This window comes from Marasmius oreades, chromosome 11, assembly GCF_018924745.1.
Source record: "Marasmius oreades isolate 03SP1 chromosome 11, whole genome shotgun sequence".
Classification (NCBI taxonomy): Eukaryota; Fungi; Basidiomycota; class Agaricomycetes; order Agaricales; family Marasmiaceae; genus Marasmius; species Marasmius oreades.
Window position 1 is genome coordinate 2,344,004 of NC_057333.1, and position 16,126 is coordinate 2,360,129.

Sequence of the window (16,126 nt, forward strand, 5' to 3'; positions counted from 1 at the left end):
CCTCGTTTCTGTGATGTTCGCTGGTCAAGCCAGTTGTGCCTCATGTAAGTAGCGTGATACCTCCATTACATAACTCAGACATAGCTCCGACCAAACCCCGACTTAATTGACTTTTCGCGTGGTGGTCCGAAATAACCGGCTGAAGAATCTGGCTACCCACCACGAGTGAGGCGGAATTCCAGATCTAGAGGAAAGTGTCCTGTTGAATAAGGTCTAGAGTACATTCAAGCTCCATAAAAGAGCTGTAAGAACTGGATAAGAAACCATATATATATAAAGCCACAACCAACTCGAAGAAAAGTGGTCGTCATGTTATTGACTTCATAAAAAACTCAAACGATAAGTACAAGAGATACCATTGGTAGCCGGAGGGAGTTGCTTACCTTCCGCATCTTCCGAAGCATGGTTGAGCGCCGGCAATAGGCTCTCGTCCAACATTGAGAAGGTCTCATCTTTCTCTATTCACAAAGACAAAAATTCCATCAGTAGCTGTTTGATAAAAAAATAAAAAGGAACTACCTTGCTCAATCTCTTGAAACTTGCAAGAGTTCCCAGCTGGTAAGATTTTGAAAACAGGCCATTTGAGATATTGTAGAAATTCTGTGGTTTTCGGGTCAAATCCCCTTGCAATTTGGTAATCGTGAATGATCTTGTAGATCTCAGTGGGCCAGGAACGTTGATAATAGTCCACTTTGAGGAAGAGCTCGAAGGGAAGACCAAGATACTTGCACATGTCGGATGAAAGTGGAATTTCGCCGTTGGGGTCAAAGGACCACAAATGGAAACGTGCAGAGGGGGCGAATGGGGAGGGAAGGAAAAACAGGTAGATGGGTGTATGACATCGTTGACGTCTTCGTTGTTTGCGTCTAGACCTTTGAAGCGTTCCGGTGAGCTTGAAAAACGGATAGATGAACCCTAATGAGATTAGCCTCTGTATCGGCTAGTAGTTCAATCAGAACTTACTGTGGTTGGAAAGGTCATTGTCCGATAACGAGATGTTATGTACATGAAAAACACCCAGGGCTTGGGAAAGCCATGCAGATCGTTCGGCTATAGAGTTTGCTTCGATGTAGCGCAGATTATCCTCATCCCTGAGTCGGAATCTAAAAAATAGCTTCATTAATCACGGCCAATTGTTCGTTTTAGCTCCAGTTGACAGTTACCGAACCGCTCCGTCTGGCATCACTTGTCCATCATCAATACAACCGCCACTATCACTCCACCACCGTAGATTCTGGGTAAAAGCAATCATCTGGTTCGTCGAACCTGAGACGATGTGGGGATAATTGGTTGCAGGAATATCTTCCGTTCTTTCGAGATCACCACCTAAGCTAAGCGCAGCAAGAAACCACTGGTCATCTTTCAATTTACCAAAGTAGCGGAAGACGACTTCCTCCTTGAGGAATTCCACGTCTGTCGGAATGGCGACGGGGGCGTAATCACTGTAACGTTCGCTACATTGGGGCCCGGCTGGTCCGCGACGAAATTTGCCTCTAATGGGATCTATCCATAGCTCGTTTGCTGCACATTCCAAGCTACTCTAACAAAGGATAGGCGAGTCAACGTCAAGTAGCAAGAGAAGCTACTTCAGACTACTCACTCTCAGCAATCCGACGTAGAACCCGCCCACATGACCTAGTCGACCTTCAATATGTGCAAGTGGTACGAGCTCTAAAGCTACGAGGTCAATATAAAGTCATGATGATACCAATCGACACATACCTCCGCAGAATATCAGCAATGGGACCGACGACGTATTGTAACCAAAAAGCGGAACATCGCTAATCAAATGCATTTCAGTCCCTCGGGGATGACTTTTAGACAAAAAAGCGTGTAGCGTACCCGCACCAATCCATAGAGCACCGTAAAAAGTCTCGTTTCCATTCCTGTCAATGCAATTTAAATGAATCCGTCCAAGCTCGCTCACTCTCGGTCTCACCTTTCTCGCATTCCGGCCACGATATGTCTTGACAGTAAACTTTTTCTGTCCAAAGGGCCCATTGATGTTAATCTCTGCATAGTAGACGGCCGCCTCCGTAGCGTCGTTGTTTCCATTCGTAGTATGACACACGTCCTTGTCCTTGTATATATCGCCATGCTTGATTTCAGTGAACTAGAGGCCAAAATGGCATCAGAATTTTACCAATTACGTCGTTATATACGCTTGAACACGCACCCTTGAGAGTTCTAATGGATCTTTACTGATTTTCCTCTTCCCGGATCGAGCCTTGTCGATCATGTAATAGTAGTTGTTCTGGTCTCCTCCGATGTTTGAGAAGTTTCCTCTACCAATTTTGACCTTCGATGCGCCAGTAAGGACCTCCATCGTGGGCTGGGTCTAATATCGAGGGACGAAGAAAAAGTCAACTGAGGTGGTGGGGTGGGGGTACGCCGTAAAGAAGGGAGGACGGGTGCGGTTGAGGGGCAGATGTAAATCGCGTGTTCCACTGCCACACATATATGCCGTCATGAAAGTAATTGAAAAGTCGCGTGGTGTTTCGACGCTGAACATGGAGAAGGAGTAAAGCGATGCATGTTATCAGCACTGCATGACCGCGCACCAGGTATCTGGACCCCACTGAGTTGCTAAATCATCGCTTCAAACGAATCACATATAGTAGTGTCACGGACCAATCGTACGGCGCGTTCAACTTCATTCACCTCCTCTTTGCTTTCTGGCGTCATACTGCCCATCTTTTCTTCCGCAGCGTTGTCGGCGTCGACTGCCTCAATTGAGGCTCTTCAGGATTTACGGGACGAGTGTGTGGCGAAAAAACATTGGTTATGTCGATTATGTGTTCCAATAGGAGTGATGAAGTGGATTTACAGCTACAGATATGCGATGAGCAGAGATAAGATAGAGATAAGATCCCTTCACATATGTCATGACTCGTCACAGCGCGTCACACCTTCCCTACTTCCTCATCTAACAATGAGTTGCCATAGGTTTTATTTTGCAACATTTTAAGGCTATCAAATAACTACCGATTTTAGCAAATTGTAGTCATCGCCGAGACTAGCCATGTTTCCCTTCAATAATGCCAAAACCCCAATTTTTTATTCTCCAATAGGCGACTAACAGTACTAGTAATTTTCTCAGACTCTCTCGTACCGCAAAACCTCCTCAACCAACCTCCCTATTCTTCCTTTACTCCACCCACACACGGCCTTCCACTCGTCACTATCCTCCCCGTTCATAACCTTGAAAGTCACAAGTAAAGCCGCCAACACAAAATCTGCGAAAACCGGTTTATCCCCGCCCACAAATACCGAACCAGACTGTCCGTAGGCCGCGTCTGACAACAGCTCTTCAAGACCCTTCCTCGCTTTCTCCCATACCTCTTTCTGTTCATGAGCCGGGAGTAGATCAGGAAGTGGCCCCTTCAAAAAAGCTATGCGTTCCCTGAGCTCAGGGGATAAGGACCTGCGGAAGCTGGGACTAAAAACTGGCGACAACAGTTGGAATTTGGCGGTGAAAGCGTCGATAAAGACGGTTTGTAACACGCGAGTACCTTCTGGTACAAGCTTTGGTGTGTGTGGGTACGCTTTGTCAAGGTATTCCCCAATCAAAAATGAATCAGAGATAGACCTTCCGGTCGTGGAGTCGTGGATGAAGGGAACCGTGTATTTGGGTGAACCGTCGGGTTTGGTAGCGGTTGGAGGGGCCTCAACTGATTTAGCCACGGAGTCGATGGTCGACGATGTAATGATGAACACTTTGAACGGGAGCTGTTTGTAGTTGAGCGCAAAGCTGGGTCGGGAAATCCGTCAGAATAAAGGTCATGCGGATCAGGAAAAGAGAGGACCCACATTATTTTTCGTACGTGAGGGGAACAACCAAAGGCTTCCGGGAACTTGGAGGGTCCCAAATCATATACAGTTATCATGGCTTTTTCGTTTGTGTTGAGTGAGTTTAGGAGTTGGCTCGAGTTTGAACCGGATTTTTATACACAGTCGTCCCGGCCAATGCTAAGTAAGCCCGAAGTTCTCTGAATCAGCATTAATAACGACCACTAAGCAAGAGGACAGAGTTAGAATGGACGTACTGAAGATGTGTTTCCGAGCCACGTAATGCTTCTTTGAAACGACTATTAGCCCCATCCAACTGAATTTACCTTCTAGGCACCAGAGCACCCGAAAGAATAATGAAAATGGGTATTACCAGGTATGGTATAGGGTCAAGAATCGGTTTAGATCAATGTTCCTTCGCAAGGGTGAAGCTACCTAGGCGTTTGATCAGGAACGTCATCATGGGAATTGAATATTGACTACTTACAACATACCTCTCATTCGTTGAGTGTTGAGGGTGGGTATAGACGCGAGGCCGCAGGACAGTCTCACAGAGATGAGGACAACCGTAAGGCGAACTCGAGACGCAACGATGCGATGGAGGAAGCAAAAAGCGGGATGGATTGATTACTTACGCAGTACCTACGTAGGTGACGAGCCGGTTCCGGCATCGGGCCAAAATCACAGATTCCGACCTCCGCCCGGCCCAACCTCCGAGACAGACACTCCGAAGTCAGGCAAGGCATGCTTTCATGCCCGCCGCAACTCGAAACGGTACCCAAAAGCTATGTATCAACTCCTTGCCGTATCTCGCTGTCTTGACATCCTCCGACTTCCCTCCTCAACTCGAGAAACTGTAATACGGCAAGAAAGTTCCTGGCGTAAGGGATATATTGCACAGAGTAAAGTTGTCACGACGTCGTACTATCGGAAATCTGAAGGTAAAGGTTGTTAATCGTAAACGTCAAGGGGAGATCTCCAAAGCGCAGTCACCCTCTACTGGACCAAGTACCACCCAAGTCGTCGCGAGTCATCTCTTCTCTACGTTGAACGTACAAATCATATCTGAAAGAGAAGTAAACGCATGCCCTCTCCGTAGCAACTACCAGTAAAACGAGATACGAACAAGAATCCGAGTGTAATGCCGTTGTTGCCAGCCCGTCCTTCTGCCTCTCAGCTTTCCGACCATCATCATGGATTGGAATGCGTAGGTTGTTCAGCACATCGACAAAGGGAATGTGGTAGTTCGTTATGTGTGTAGCGTGCTCACTGTTGAGGGAACATCTCCCTCCGTCAGGCCGTCAAACTCAAACTTCAAAGGTTCCCCCCCATCAATCCCAACTGGTAACAACTACAAAATCTATTTCCGGCCATGACATGACTTGAACGTAGCCAAGTGTTCGACACGTCTCTGCTGTTCGTAATAGCCAAGTAATCGCCATCTGAATAATGATTATGGGTGACAAAGCTTCGTTCCAGCATTGGGAAGTTCGATCGGTTCAACGATAACTTTGTTGTAGGTTTCAAGTTTCAGCGGTCACACTGCAACTCAATCGTCATTCAGAATTGGTAACTTCCAAGTTCCGGTTCTGGCAGTTGGTACCACTGAAGCGTATCCACTCTGTCACTGATCGGACCTCCCTCCACAAAATTCCACCTTCAGATCATCAGCTTTATCACCCGCGATTCTGGATCCACAGGGATCAGCAACAACATGTGACCGTTAAAACGTTAAGCAGCCGCGCAGATCATTGGAATACTACCGATACGCCTCGACATAGAGATCTGGAATGAATACATAAGATTGCCCACACTGCGTCTAAATAAGTGTTCGATACAGAAAACATGCTGAAGATGTGTTACAGTGCACCGTCCTCGGCGGCCTGGTCGACATTATGCTAGTGGTAAACCAAAAAAAGCGAACATAAGTAAAGCAGAAATAGGAATAAAGTGGTGCAGAGGTGGATCGATGGCGATGAATAGCGAGATAAATGTGAAGACACGCAAAGAGAAATCAGAATCAACTGTTTTTCGAGCGCTTCCTCGCTCTCGAGCGCTTCTCAGATGAACGACGCTTTGCGGCCTCGAGGATAGGCTGTAATCGCTCCATCCGCAACCCCATCGCCTCCTCCAACCTCCCCAGAGTGAATGATACCGGAGGCGATGGTTCCCGCAAATACTGCTCGAGAATTGGATCAGAACCGTCACTCTCTGACGGACCCTCAGTTTCTAACGACCAATCCTTGACGCGAGGATCATCCTTGATGACATCCTCCACAGGTACGGGATCCCGCCACGACTCGGAATCTTCTGAACTGTCTTCTTGCGAGCTCGAACCTGAGGCAGAGCTCTCGCTATACTCCCACCTTCCACAATCCGTGCAACTACACGTGTCAGAAGCGCCTGGTCGCTTCCGTTTCGGTGAGGTGAGCATGGGGAGGAAGCGGTTGTGGGTCCAAAGCGGCCATTCAAGAAATACGTTTGTTATTGGTGCGATGACATGCGGTTCGAGGGACTTCTCGACACGGCGCGAACCGATTTGATTGCACACTCTAAATAAGATGACAACGAGTGGGTGGATCATCGACGTGAAGCGAGGTAAGGCATCGTAGTCGGACGCTGAGTCGTCTAGCGACAATGGCGTGGTACTGCCATCATGTGAGCGATGAAACAACGGAGGTGGCGCTTTTCCTTTCGTTGCGAAGAGGGCATATTCCCAAGGTCCACTGCCAAAGTCCTGCAAGTGGGTCAGTGGGATATTGGGGCTGAAAACTTTAACAGACGCACCTCGAACCGCTGACGATCATTTTTTGACTTAACCTTTCTATTAAAATTCATCATAACAAGTGCTTTACTAGTGAGAGATGCCGGGGGCGATATCGCCAGTTTCTGACTTTTGATGTGGTAAACAAGATCCTTGGGTACTGACAGTTGACATGAGCACATTTTGTTCTACGAACGAGACAGTGACGTACCAGTAACTCTATTCTCCTCCCCATCGAAGGGAAAACCATGGTTCTCTAGTCCGTATATCCACTCAAAACGGTGCAAATTCTGTACTGAGAAGTGAGCTGGTTGGATGATCCAACACAGGAATAAACGTACCGCCGACCAGATAACTCTCTCTTTTGTGACCAGTTGAAACGTTTCGAGCTCAATCTCTCCGTCTGGCCGCGTCGTAATATCTTGTAAGGAATACATGGAAACAGCGAGTGGGGTGGCGGTTGTGGTCGAAGTTGAGATGCATGCCGTGACCGAGGGCGTTACAGTTCAACTCGCGGTCACGGGACTTTTCGCCGGAGTCTAAATACCACGCGACTGACTATCGAACTGCGATCCACATCCCTATTCATCCTCATTCCATACTAGTACTACTCTACTCAAATCTCGCCTTTTACAATCTCGCCTTTTACAGACTTCTCTCCAGTATGAGCAACGACTCCGCACTCTTCAACTCCAACTCTTCTGCGAGCATTGAAGTACTTCCCAGTGAGGAGCAAGAATCAGACTCAAATCAAATATTATCTATTTTCAGCCCATTGGCATTCATGGACTGCCTGAACATCTCCACGGACGCCCTTCCAGATGAGGAATCCAAGGACGAGGACGAGGACTTTGGGCAACAGGAATTGGAGAGTTCAGGAAAGAGGTTACACATCCATGAGAGCCGTCTGACTTCTCCCACTGGAGCTGCAGTGGCTGGACCTAGCTATTTCGCAACACCTTGGCTGGGAAGGAGGGATGCTCAAGCGGAGACTTTTAGTCCGACACCTTACAAAATGGCGATCAGACACGACTACTCTCGAGCAACAATATGGCAGAAGGCATCCATAATGCATATTTATGGTGGATATGATGTCTTGACATTATTCGCTATTTCTCTTCATATGTGCCATGTTTTGGCAGTTGCGACATCAGACCAACTAGTGAGTATCATAATGCACATTTAGAGGGTTATATAACTCACATCCATGTTGCGCCTCAGCTCAAACAGGTCGCCCGAGGAATTGGGGAAGATGATTACATCAATATAAGCTCGTCATTAAATTTTTGGATTCGTAAGTGCTTCACCACAGCGAGTTCGTCCTCTAATATTCTATTCACTAGTCACATCTACTTTTCACCATGCTGTTGACACCGGCATAATCAAATTCATCCCCCATGATGATGTCTTAGATGCCATGACACATTACTTGGATGAACTTCATAAACTGAGGTTGGCAGTTGAGAAAGGCAAGATATCGTCACAGGAATACAACAAGCACATTAACGGTAACCTTCGGAGAAAGCAGGTAAGAATACTAATAATCGGTTCTACTGGCATCCATGCTCACATTTTGGCAGCTCTTCCTGCCTGCCAACTATCCGTATAGGATTGTGGGTGTGTTGTGTCCAGAAGACTTCATCATTCCTCAATACGAAGTTGACCAAGATGTTGAAATCCCCGCCGAGGAAGTTCACAATGAAGGGAGTGATTTTCAAATCACGATCAGGCGGTTCCCAATACCCCTGCCCCGTCCTGTGAGTGATCCACCTTTTCTTGTGGGCCTCACTAATGGTGACTTCTGCCTTTATAAAGCCAAAAGCCAACCAGGCACAGGGATCCATCAAGCCCCAACTTGGAGATCGCAAGCCGGTGTTCTTCCACAATTCAGGTCAATATCTCCAAAAATGTACAATGAGGATGAAGTTTTCTGGCTGTGGCAAGACCAGTTCTTTGTTGTAGTGAACGTAGGGGAGTTCCTTCATACTCTGAGCATAGCATGGAAGCGGGGGAATACTGGGGCCGAGTTCATGCTCATAGAATATGTCAAGGACGAGAGACATCGGACTTCACTGCTCAAGGCCCTCCAGCTTTACAGAACAATACTACATGCACCAGCACCACCCGCAACCGAACAAATGCGAGAGTCACCTAGCCGACCGCAGATGCCAAGGACCCGATCCAGGACAAAGAACTCCGGGCCTGCAACGTCCCAGTTCAAGGGAAAGAGGAAGGAACGTGACAGTAGCAGAGACCACACTTGCAGCTCCAGGCGTCTGAAGCATGAAGAGCCTGAAATGATGGGTCGGGACAAGCTGCCGTTATAATTTAATGTATTCCTAACATCCTTCATGCAACTAAAGTAACAATATTGCTATTCTGGTTAATTATGGCTACTACATGATATTTACTGGTATCTACCACATAACTTGAGCATGAAAAACAAAATTTCACCAACAGATTTTTTTTCCCATGTCCAATAAATCTTAAATTAAAAAGGCTAGAGGAATATTGAATGAAAGGAATTTTAACCATATGATTTAGATATGCAGATGAGTATACTCACCAATTTTGAGACCTTACAAGTGACAGCCACCCCATCTAGGTGGTCGTCGATAGAGTGCCCGGAAAGGCCACATCCATCAGGCACCGACGTAGGTACTAATGTACGTTGGGTCCTTCTGCATGGGGTCCTTCGAAGGATGTAAGTCTCTAATATAGTAACAATAATAGTGTGCATGTGGTGTCTATTGGTAACCGGGACAGCAACCGCCCAGTCCCTCCCGGTGCTCTTTAAAGAGGTTCCACCATATAGGAAACGAGAGCGAAATGCAAACCAAAACTTGAGCTGATCATGTGCCCTGTCACATGAATCACAATATCGGGCTTTGAAGGCGATATCGATGAGAAAGATGTATAGATGGAAAACCCTAATGACATGAATCACAATATCGGGCTTTGAAGCACCTCAGGCTGGAGTTTGACAGCCACGTAAAGGCCTGTCAGGCCCCCAAAAAAGCCGTGAGAAAGGGGCCTTAGAGGTCTTCTACGCCGCCAAAGTTTCCAAGGCACCACATGTCACGGCTCTACCTGCTCCTACGACTCGCACATATCCTCCTTCACCGCTGCCTTTTTCCCTCTATCCCTCGTGTCCTCCACAGTCAGAATATGCAAATTTTATCTCTAACTACACCTGGGTACTGTGCACGGAAACCACCTGACATATCCTCGAATTTGTGGCTGTAAAGTGCTACGGCTCAATATCAATACTAGCTGCTACTTCCGCTCCATCGTTCTTGTTCCCCTCTAAGTTTTAACCCTTGCATCCTCCACAATTTATGTGGAACAGAAGATGTAAAAACTCTACCTCCAACAACATGTAATCACATCGAATTCCCAGAAATCAAGCTGCTACAGTGTCCTGATACGTGCTCGCACTTTCAGTAATTCGTTTTGTAATTTGACCTTGCCCTGTTCAATATTCACATATTTCGACAATTCTAGCATGATGAAGACCCTGAAGCTTGAAGCCTGACGGCCTGATGTGGTGCGCATGAATGTTAGAACTATCTACCTCTCTCTACTACCACATGCATCTGTTCCTCCACGCTGCTCACTCAATCTCTACTCTCCTCCTATCCTTGACTTCACCAGCATTTTTACAGCCTTGAAGACACAAGTTCAGCCACCGACAGTACCATACCGCCATCACTCGTGGAAACCAGCAGGCTCAGGAACTATGTAGAAATAAATCTATCACTTTACTTTTGTTGACTGACCACTTCATAAAATCTTCAAGAATCTCTCAACAAATTGTCATTGACGCACTGAGAATTCGGATGTACTACGGTGCTGTTTTGGATAAATAATTCCTACACCCAACCCAGAATAATCTAGGCCATGGCGTGCATGCAAGCAACTCTTCACGGTGCGTGAAATTGCTTTTATTATTACATCTGTTCCTCACAGTATTTATCTTGACCATTGAATATTTTCGGCCAGTGCGTTGTATCTTCATGGCATTCGGCGACTGGTTGCATAATCCACTAAGGGACAGTTGCCAATCAACTTTGATATTCTTGGACATTCATGGGTGAGCACACTTATTTTTACATGCCTAGTGTGAAATAAAACCAATTCAGACTGGTTTAACTAGTAAAGAAACTAAATCGAGCGACCAAAACTTGGGACCAGCTCATCGGCTCACCGGAACTTTTAGGAGACTTGCCGCGACATAAGTTGTTGACGTGTTACATGTAATACTCACCCAGTCATCTATTCCTGCTGGGAAATACATTGGTTATATAATATGAATCATCTATAAGCATTTGGAGACAAACGGATGCTCAGAATATAGCTAACGAAAAAGTAAGATTTTGAGTGCACCGTTCAGTGAGCAGGATTGTCGTATTAAGTATAGCGGGTAAGATACTGATATTCTTTGTAAAGGTTGTCCACAACAGCTATTCGTAGATTTCAAATATATAGTTTGATACTCGCTAAGTCCCCTTGACCGGCCTCTGAAAGGCAATAGCATTTGGTGTACAGTCATTAGCTACTAGCATATATACTTATGTTACCTGGATTTTCGGAGATCAAGTCATTTCACTCTGGATAACTTCGATATTGGTTGAACAAAAAGGTGCATGGATAATCGTGATTTCTGCTGAAAAACCAAGCAGTCAAGCGGAGCTGACAAAATTAAGACGAGGAGAACACCAGTTTTATGTTTTTCACGGAAATTTCGGAGGAGTATTCACAAACCAGATTTGAGTAGGCTTCTGCTCATTTAGGTGCTTAATATTTATTCAAATACACTGTATTACATTGAATAGTATGTACTAGACTACCAACACAGGACCGATAATGACATAACAAGTTGTTGTCGGTTTTCGCGGTCTTGACATTGGGTCAATATCGCCGACTTCACCTGTCCAGAAGTATCCACATACTATAGCAGATTCGAACCGTAACTCTGTACCTCCACCTGAAATGACTTAACCGGATGGAGCAGAGATTCCACGGGGTGTTGGGTCGCTCAGTGGTGGTGGTGGTGGTGGTGGAGGGCCCTCGGGTTCTTCTTCCTCAAACGGTGGTAGCGCGGATACCTCCCTCATCATCACCTCCAGCACAAGCATGCCCGCCAACGGCGCTTTGGATTCTACTACCTCCACTAGCACATCCAACCCGGTAACCACCACAACTAGTACGGCTATCACTTTACGGTAGACTTGATGCAGGGACCTTAAGAGAATTGTGAATAAGTATAGAGGGTAAGGTCAAATAAGAAAAAAAAAGTTCCACATACCGGTAGGTTTTAGTAAGCACGACCTGAGTCAAATTCCGAAATTCACTGGGTGATTTCTACAGTACCCAGACGTTATTGGAGGATGAAGTTCACCTCTTCCGTCCCATATTGACGGTAGAGGATGCGAGCGATAGGGGAAAACAAAAAATTTAAGGAAGCGGCGAAGCGGAATGTGGGAGTAAGGAGGTAGAGCCGTGACATGCGATGACTTGAAATTGTGAGAGGCGTTCTAGGATAGTGTTCGCCTCTTCTGTCCCATATTGACGGTAGAGGGTGTGAGGGATGGAGGAAAACAAAAAACCAAGGAAGCGGCGAAGCAGAATGCAGGAGTAAGTAGGAGGGGGTAGAGCCGTGACACACGATGACTTGGAATTGTGGATGCCGTAGAAGGCCTCTGAGGCCCCTTTCTCACGGCTTTTTTGGGGGCCTGACAGGCCTTTACGTGGCTGTCAAACTCCAGCCTGAGGTGCTTTGAAGGCGATATCGATGAGAAAGATGTATAGATGGAAAACCCTAATGACATGCACTCGAGGAGTACTTTCATACTTCCGACAACGCTGCTTACTTGTGTCCTCTGACTACCTTGGGCACATACGGTTCCTCCAGATACTTCATCTCCTCTTCCGTCAACTCGATACCATCAACCACATTCTCCTCGATCCGCTGTTCCGACGATATCCCGACAACCGGGCTGACAGTCTTTGCAGCGACCCATGACAACGCAACTTTGGCCATACTGAAGCCTTTCCTCTGGGCGACCTCTTCAACCCGTTTGATAGTTTCTTCATCTGCAGTGGAAAGGGTGTTGTTTAAGTTCGGAGACTGTCCCGGAGAACTCCGGTACCGGTGCATCTTCCCGCAATGCGCGGCATACCTTGCCGCTCAAGACCAACGACATTGCCGAATATAGCATTGTGAAATCTCCCTCGTCACAAAAGTTCCGCAAGCATAGAGATTACAGCTATTTGCATATACCTTGTCACTCCCGGATTTTTTTTGAAGATAATAAAACTTGTACATACCGAACAACTTACACAGCGTGAAATGGAAAAATACCCAAGTGGGGAATTGTTCATTTTTGTGACAAGTTCTGAGAATTCCCTTGAAATTAGCCAGCTCCTTTTCTTTCCTCTCGCGAATTGTGTGTCTACAGAATTTACTGAAAAGTACCGAGAAGTCACCCAAAATTCACAAGCTGCCTTTCGCTGGACTTGGTGAAATTATTGTTCATGGCGCCCACTGGGGGCATGTTACACCAGTGTGACCGTCTCCTCTTGACCTCTCACCACCTCATCACAGGGTGTCGTTGACGCAGTGAACGCTGGCCCCGTTCACAGCGTCGACGACCCTCTGAATGATGCTCCCTTTCATCCTCATCACATCAACCTTAGGAACCTGAAGATAGGTAGCCACGATAATCAAGACGTTACGGAAGGAAGGAGTAATTATTAACGGGTGCGTCACTCTAGTTCAGTGCATACATGCTGCTGACACGCCATATAGGACATAACAGACAATTTCAATACTCGAATTATTACCTGTGTGCCGCGGGCCAGAAGAATTCGAAATCATTCGTTATTTCTGTACTTCACCAGGAGAGAGAGGGCTGAGGGAGCTGCTGACGGCGTAGAGCTTGCGGATTCCCCAGCAAAGAGCCTGGGAGCCTGTCTACTGGGTCCGGGCGTGGGTCGTTGCTGGAGACCTATTAGAGTTTTGAGGAGGCGGATGCATTGAGAGAACTTGGAGTCAAATAGACAGCTTTTCCCTATCCTCTCGAATGTAAATCCTCCCATTATCAATTCAGGCCAAATTGACACGCTTATCGATGCGAATAGAGCTGCAGAAGCAGCGAAGGGAAGAGCGGCGAAGCGGGCGCATGAGCAAAAAGCGACCATCGGTGATTTGTCCGTATATGGTCTGATTTTCTGAAGCCCGAAATCTCCCTACTTGTGTGCCGTGAATTCCTGGTAAATTGCTCGGAAATTGCGTGAAAAGACTAACAAAGTCCCATTCGTCATTTTGTCAGTACATTTTTAGATAATTGTCAGGTTTTCCCACAAGTCCCCAACAAGTTACTGGTCCGGCTTTTTCGCCATATTACCCTGTGTTACTGAGAATACATAAAATCTCTCCTTCCCCCGAACCCGCTCCCTTCGGCGCACACCGGCTGCTCAGTTCCTCGGCCTCCACTGGCACCCATTCAGGTTTTATCCGGCCTCTTTTATTGCCCGCCAACCGGATAAGCGACTTATGGAGGCCACAAGATGGACGGGATGGCCGGTGGAGCCGGAGTGCCGAAGGGAGCGGATTTGAGACAAGGGAGGGGATGAATTTCAACAAGTCGTTCAGTATGTACAAGGTTTTATTATTGTCAAAAAAAACCGGGCGAGTGACAAGCTCTACGCAAATAGCTGTAAAATTGCTCCAATAACGCGAAAACATGAAAGCAGTAGTAAAGTAAAGCAAATATTTCCCATACAACAAACCCCGGTGAGCTCAGAACATGCAGAAGCGCGTTATTTTCCGGATTTGACTAGTTTAACAGGCTTGAAAGGCTTATTACTGCCAGAGGAATTGGGAGTTACCGGCGCACGTCTGGGAAAACTGGCAAGATAAAAAAACAATTCAAAAACCGAGTGTTTAAATCGTCGTAAATGAATCATATAGACTGTCACCCACTGAGGCGGTTGCGGTTCGTCGTCGCCGTCACGGTCATTTTTAACGTTCTCTTCAAGCTCTCCTGCCTCCTTGCGATCCTCGTCGCTCATATCTGTGGACTTATGACGAGTTTGAACATCTTCAGCTTCAGATACATATCTGCCACCTTCCGCGGGTTCTGGGGTCGCAGTATCTGTCTTTTCTTCTGTAGCGTTGTCTGCGTCAACCGCTTCGTCTTCGGCCGTCTTTAATTGTTCAAATTCTTCGCGTTGTGCGGGACGAAGAGGACTTCAAGTGCATTCGAGAAAATTATCGGTCAAGTCAATTATGTGCTCCGGATGAGAGTGACGAGTGGGGATTTACACACCTAGTTTCTGACATGATGGGGGATGGATGAGAACGTGGGGTGACGGAGTGATGATGGTTCTGAGTCTTCTATGGAGGGGCGATGAGCAGGGCGGGTGGGGGCTTAGACGCCAATTACAGCATTGAGATCTTAATGAAACGTGGGTTCAAGCGCTGACGCTCTGCGAAAAGAATACAGAAGCTGGGTGGAGAACATCAAATATGGCCGCCATGGGCTGTGACGTTTGAAGCTGGGCGTTCGCAGGGCCGTAAATCTTGCTATAGGACAGGGAACGATAACTTGAAAATGAGACGATCTGGATTCTTCTTTAATCATAACAAGTCACGGTACAACGAGCTTTATTCCAAAAAGTTAATGTCCCTGAGGTCTTCCTGGAGTATATGGTCTCTTAACTCCTGAGGAGTTGTATGACATAGGTGCCCTGTTTCTATAACTATAACGGGCATCAGTTGATAGATATTCAATAACCGATAGTTATACCATTACTCACCCCGGGGGTTGTGGCTCGTCGTCATCGTCGTCTTCCTCCTCCTCCTCCGCCTCCTGCTTCCTTTCATCGGCCTTGACATCTTTGGGATCGGCCTGGCCCTTGACAACACCATGACTCTCAGTCTCGTCCTTCCTTTCCGCCGACGTCGTGGTCTTTTTGTTGTCCTCTAAGGCATCGGCGACATCGCCTTCGACGATCTTTGATTCATGTTCACCCGGTGGCCTCATACTATCAATGGCAGTGAAAGTGAGGATCAATAAATTCAATTTGAGGCTGAGTAAAGGACGACATACATGGTTTCTGTGATGGAGTCGTTATCGATGGAAGGTGACTATATCTAGGAACTGTGTGAACATGAGGCGTGCCCAAAACGCCACAAAGGCACCGTTGAAGCGCCGAAGTTCCTAGTGGAAAGCTAAGCTCCGTCGTTTGCTTTTGAGCAGAACTAGGAATGTGGTGTGTCTGTAGTCAATTGACAGGCTTGAATATTATGGTGGGTGACCGGTGCCGGTGAAGAGCCAGTTTGTTTTTTTTTTAATTTTCATCTTTCGGGGTTGGACTTTTAGATAAGATAAGATAAGGCATAACTACGTCAAGCTCAACGTAATGTAGGGACAAGAGCTCATCTAGATCTTTTCTTTGAAATCTCTGATGAGAATTAGACGCTAAATGCCGACCAGTCGGAAAGAGGGAAAAAGTTGTCGTTGCCGCCGCCGCCGCCCCGAGAAGATACTGTACTATCTCACCTGA

At 46.7% G+C, this 16,126-nt stretch overlaps 7 protein-coding genes across 8 annotated transcripts; 1 reads left to right on the plus strand and 6 right to left on the minus strand.

Annotated features, from left to right (window-relative positions):
- Positions 1-121: 121 nt before the first annotated feature.
- On the minus strand, positions 122-2,491 carry E1B28_003575 (uncharacterized protein). Of its 2 annotated transcripts, XM_043160568.1 has the most exons (10): positions 2,177-2,491; positions 1,940-2,113; positions 1,843-1,886; positions 1,723-1,781; positions 1,601-1,671; positions 1,164-1,540; positions 964-1,103; positions 520-915; positions 384-458; positions 122-319 (listed from the first exon to the last, which is right to left on the minus strand). In XM_043160568.1, exons 1-10 carry the CDS (start codon positions 2,324-2,326, stop codon positions 225-227), a joined length of 1,581 nt encoding a protein of 526 aa, XP_043002525.1. In that variant the 5' UTR covers positions 2,327-2,491; the 3' UTR covers positions 122-224. The 2 variants fall into 2 exon arrangements, with proteins under 2 accessions (XP_043002525.1, XP_043002526.1); XM_043160569.1 differs by having other exon boundaries at positions 122-458.
- Positions 2,492-3,031: 540 nt separating this feature from the next.
- Positions 3,032-4,405, minus strand: E1B28_003576 (uncharacterized protein). Its single transcript, XM_043160570.1, has 4 exons — positions 4,277-4,405; positions 4,047-4,220; positions 3,811-3,989; positions 3,032-3,751 (listed from the first exon to the last, which is right to left on the minus strand). Exons 3-4 carry the CDS (start codon positions 3,885-3,887, stop codon positions 3,097-3,099), a joined length of 732 nt encoding a protein of 243 aa, XP_043002527.1. The 5' UTR covers positions 3,888-3,989; positions 4,047-4,220; positions 4,277-4,405; the 3' UTR covers positions 3,032-3,096.
- Positions 4,406-5,486: 1,081 nt separating this feature from the next.
- On the minus strand, positions 5,487-7,022 carry E1B28_003577 (uncharacterized protein). Its single transcript, XM_043160571.1, has 4 exons — positions 6,895-7,022; positions 6,765-6,843; positions 6,577-6,713; positions 5,487-6,526 (listed from the first exon to the last, which is right to left on the minus strand). Exons 1-4 carry the CDS (start codon positions 6,988-6,990, stop codon positions 5,810-5,812), a joined length of 1,029 nt encoding a protein of 342 aa, XP_043002528.1. The 5' UTR covers positions 6,991-7,022; the 3' UTR covers positions 5,487-5,809.
- Positions 7,023-7,217: 195 nt separating this feature from the next.
- On the plus strand, positions 7,218-8,880 carry E1B28_003578 (uncharacterized protein; the record flags this gene model as incomplete). The annotated part of the gene is made up of 4 exons (XM_043160572.1): positions 7,218-7,715; positions 7,775-7,847; positions 7,897-8,081; positions 8,134-8,880. 4 exons carry the CDS (start codon positions 7,218-7,220, stop codon positions 8,878-8,880), a joined length of 1,503 nt encoding a protein of 500 aa, XP_043002529.1.
- Positions 8,881-11,550: 2,670 nt separating this feature from the next.
- On the minus strand, positions 11,551-12,759 carry E1B28_003579 (uncharacterized protein; the record flags this gene model as incomplete). The annotated part of the gene is made up of 3 exons (XM_043160573.1): positions 11,551-11,797; positions 12,427-12,683; positions 12,736-12,759. The coding sequence occupies 3 exons, from the start codon at positions 12,757-12,759 to the stop codon at positions 11,551-11,553; spliced, it is 528 nt and encodes a 175-aa protein (XP_043002530.1).
- A 1,515-nt stretch (positions 12,760-14,274) lies between these two features.
- On the minus strand, positions 14,275-14,939 carry E1B28_003580 (uncharacterized protein). The gene is made up of 3 exons (XM_043160574.1): positions 14,887-14,939; positions 14,541-14,807; positions 14,275-14,465 (listed from the first exon to the last, which is right to left on the minus strand). Exons 1-3 carry the CDS (start codon positions 14,898-14,900, stop codon positions 14,378-14,380), a joined length of 369 nt encoding a protein of 122 aa, XP_043002531.1. The 5' UTR covers positions 14,901-14,939; the 3' UTR covers positions 14,275-14,377.
- A 228-nt stretch (positions 14,940-15,167) lies between these two features.
- Positions 15,168-15,896, minus strand: E1B28_003581 (uncharacterized protein). The gene is made up of 3 exons (XM_043160575.1): positions 15,670-15,896; positions 15,377-15,604; positions 15,168-15,319 (listed from the first exon to the last, which is right to left on the minus strand). The coding sequence occupies exons 2-3, from the start codon at positions 15,601-15,603 to the stop codon at positions 15,238-15,240; spliced, it is 309 nt and encodes a 102-aa protein (XP_043002532.1). The 5' UTR covers position 15,604; positions 15,670-15,896; the 3' UTR covers positions 15,168-15,237.
- Positions 15,897-16,126: the final 230 nt, after the last annotated feature.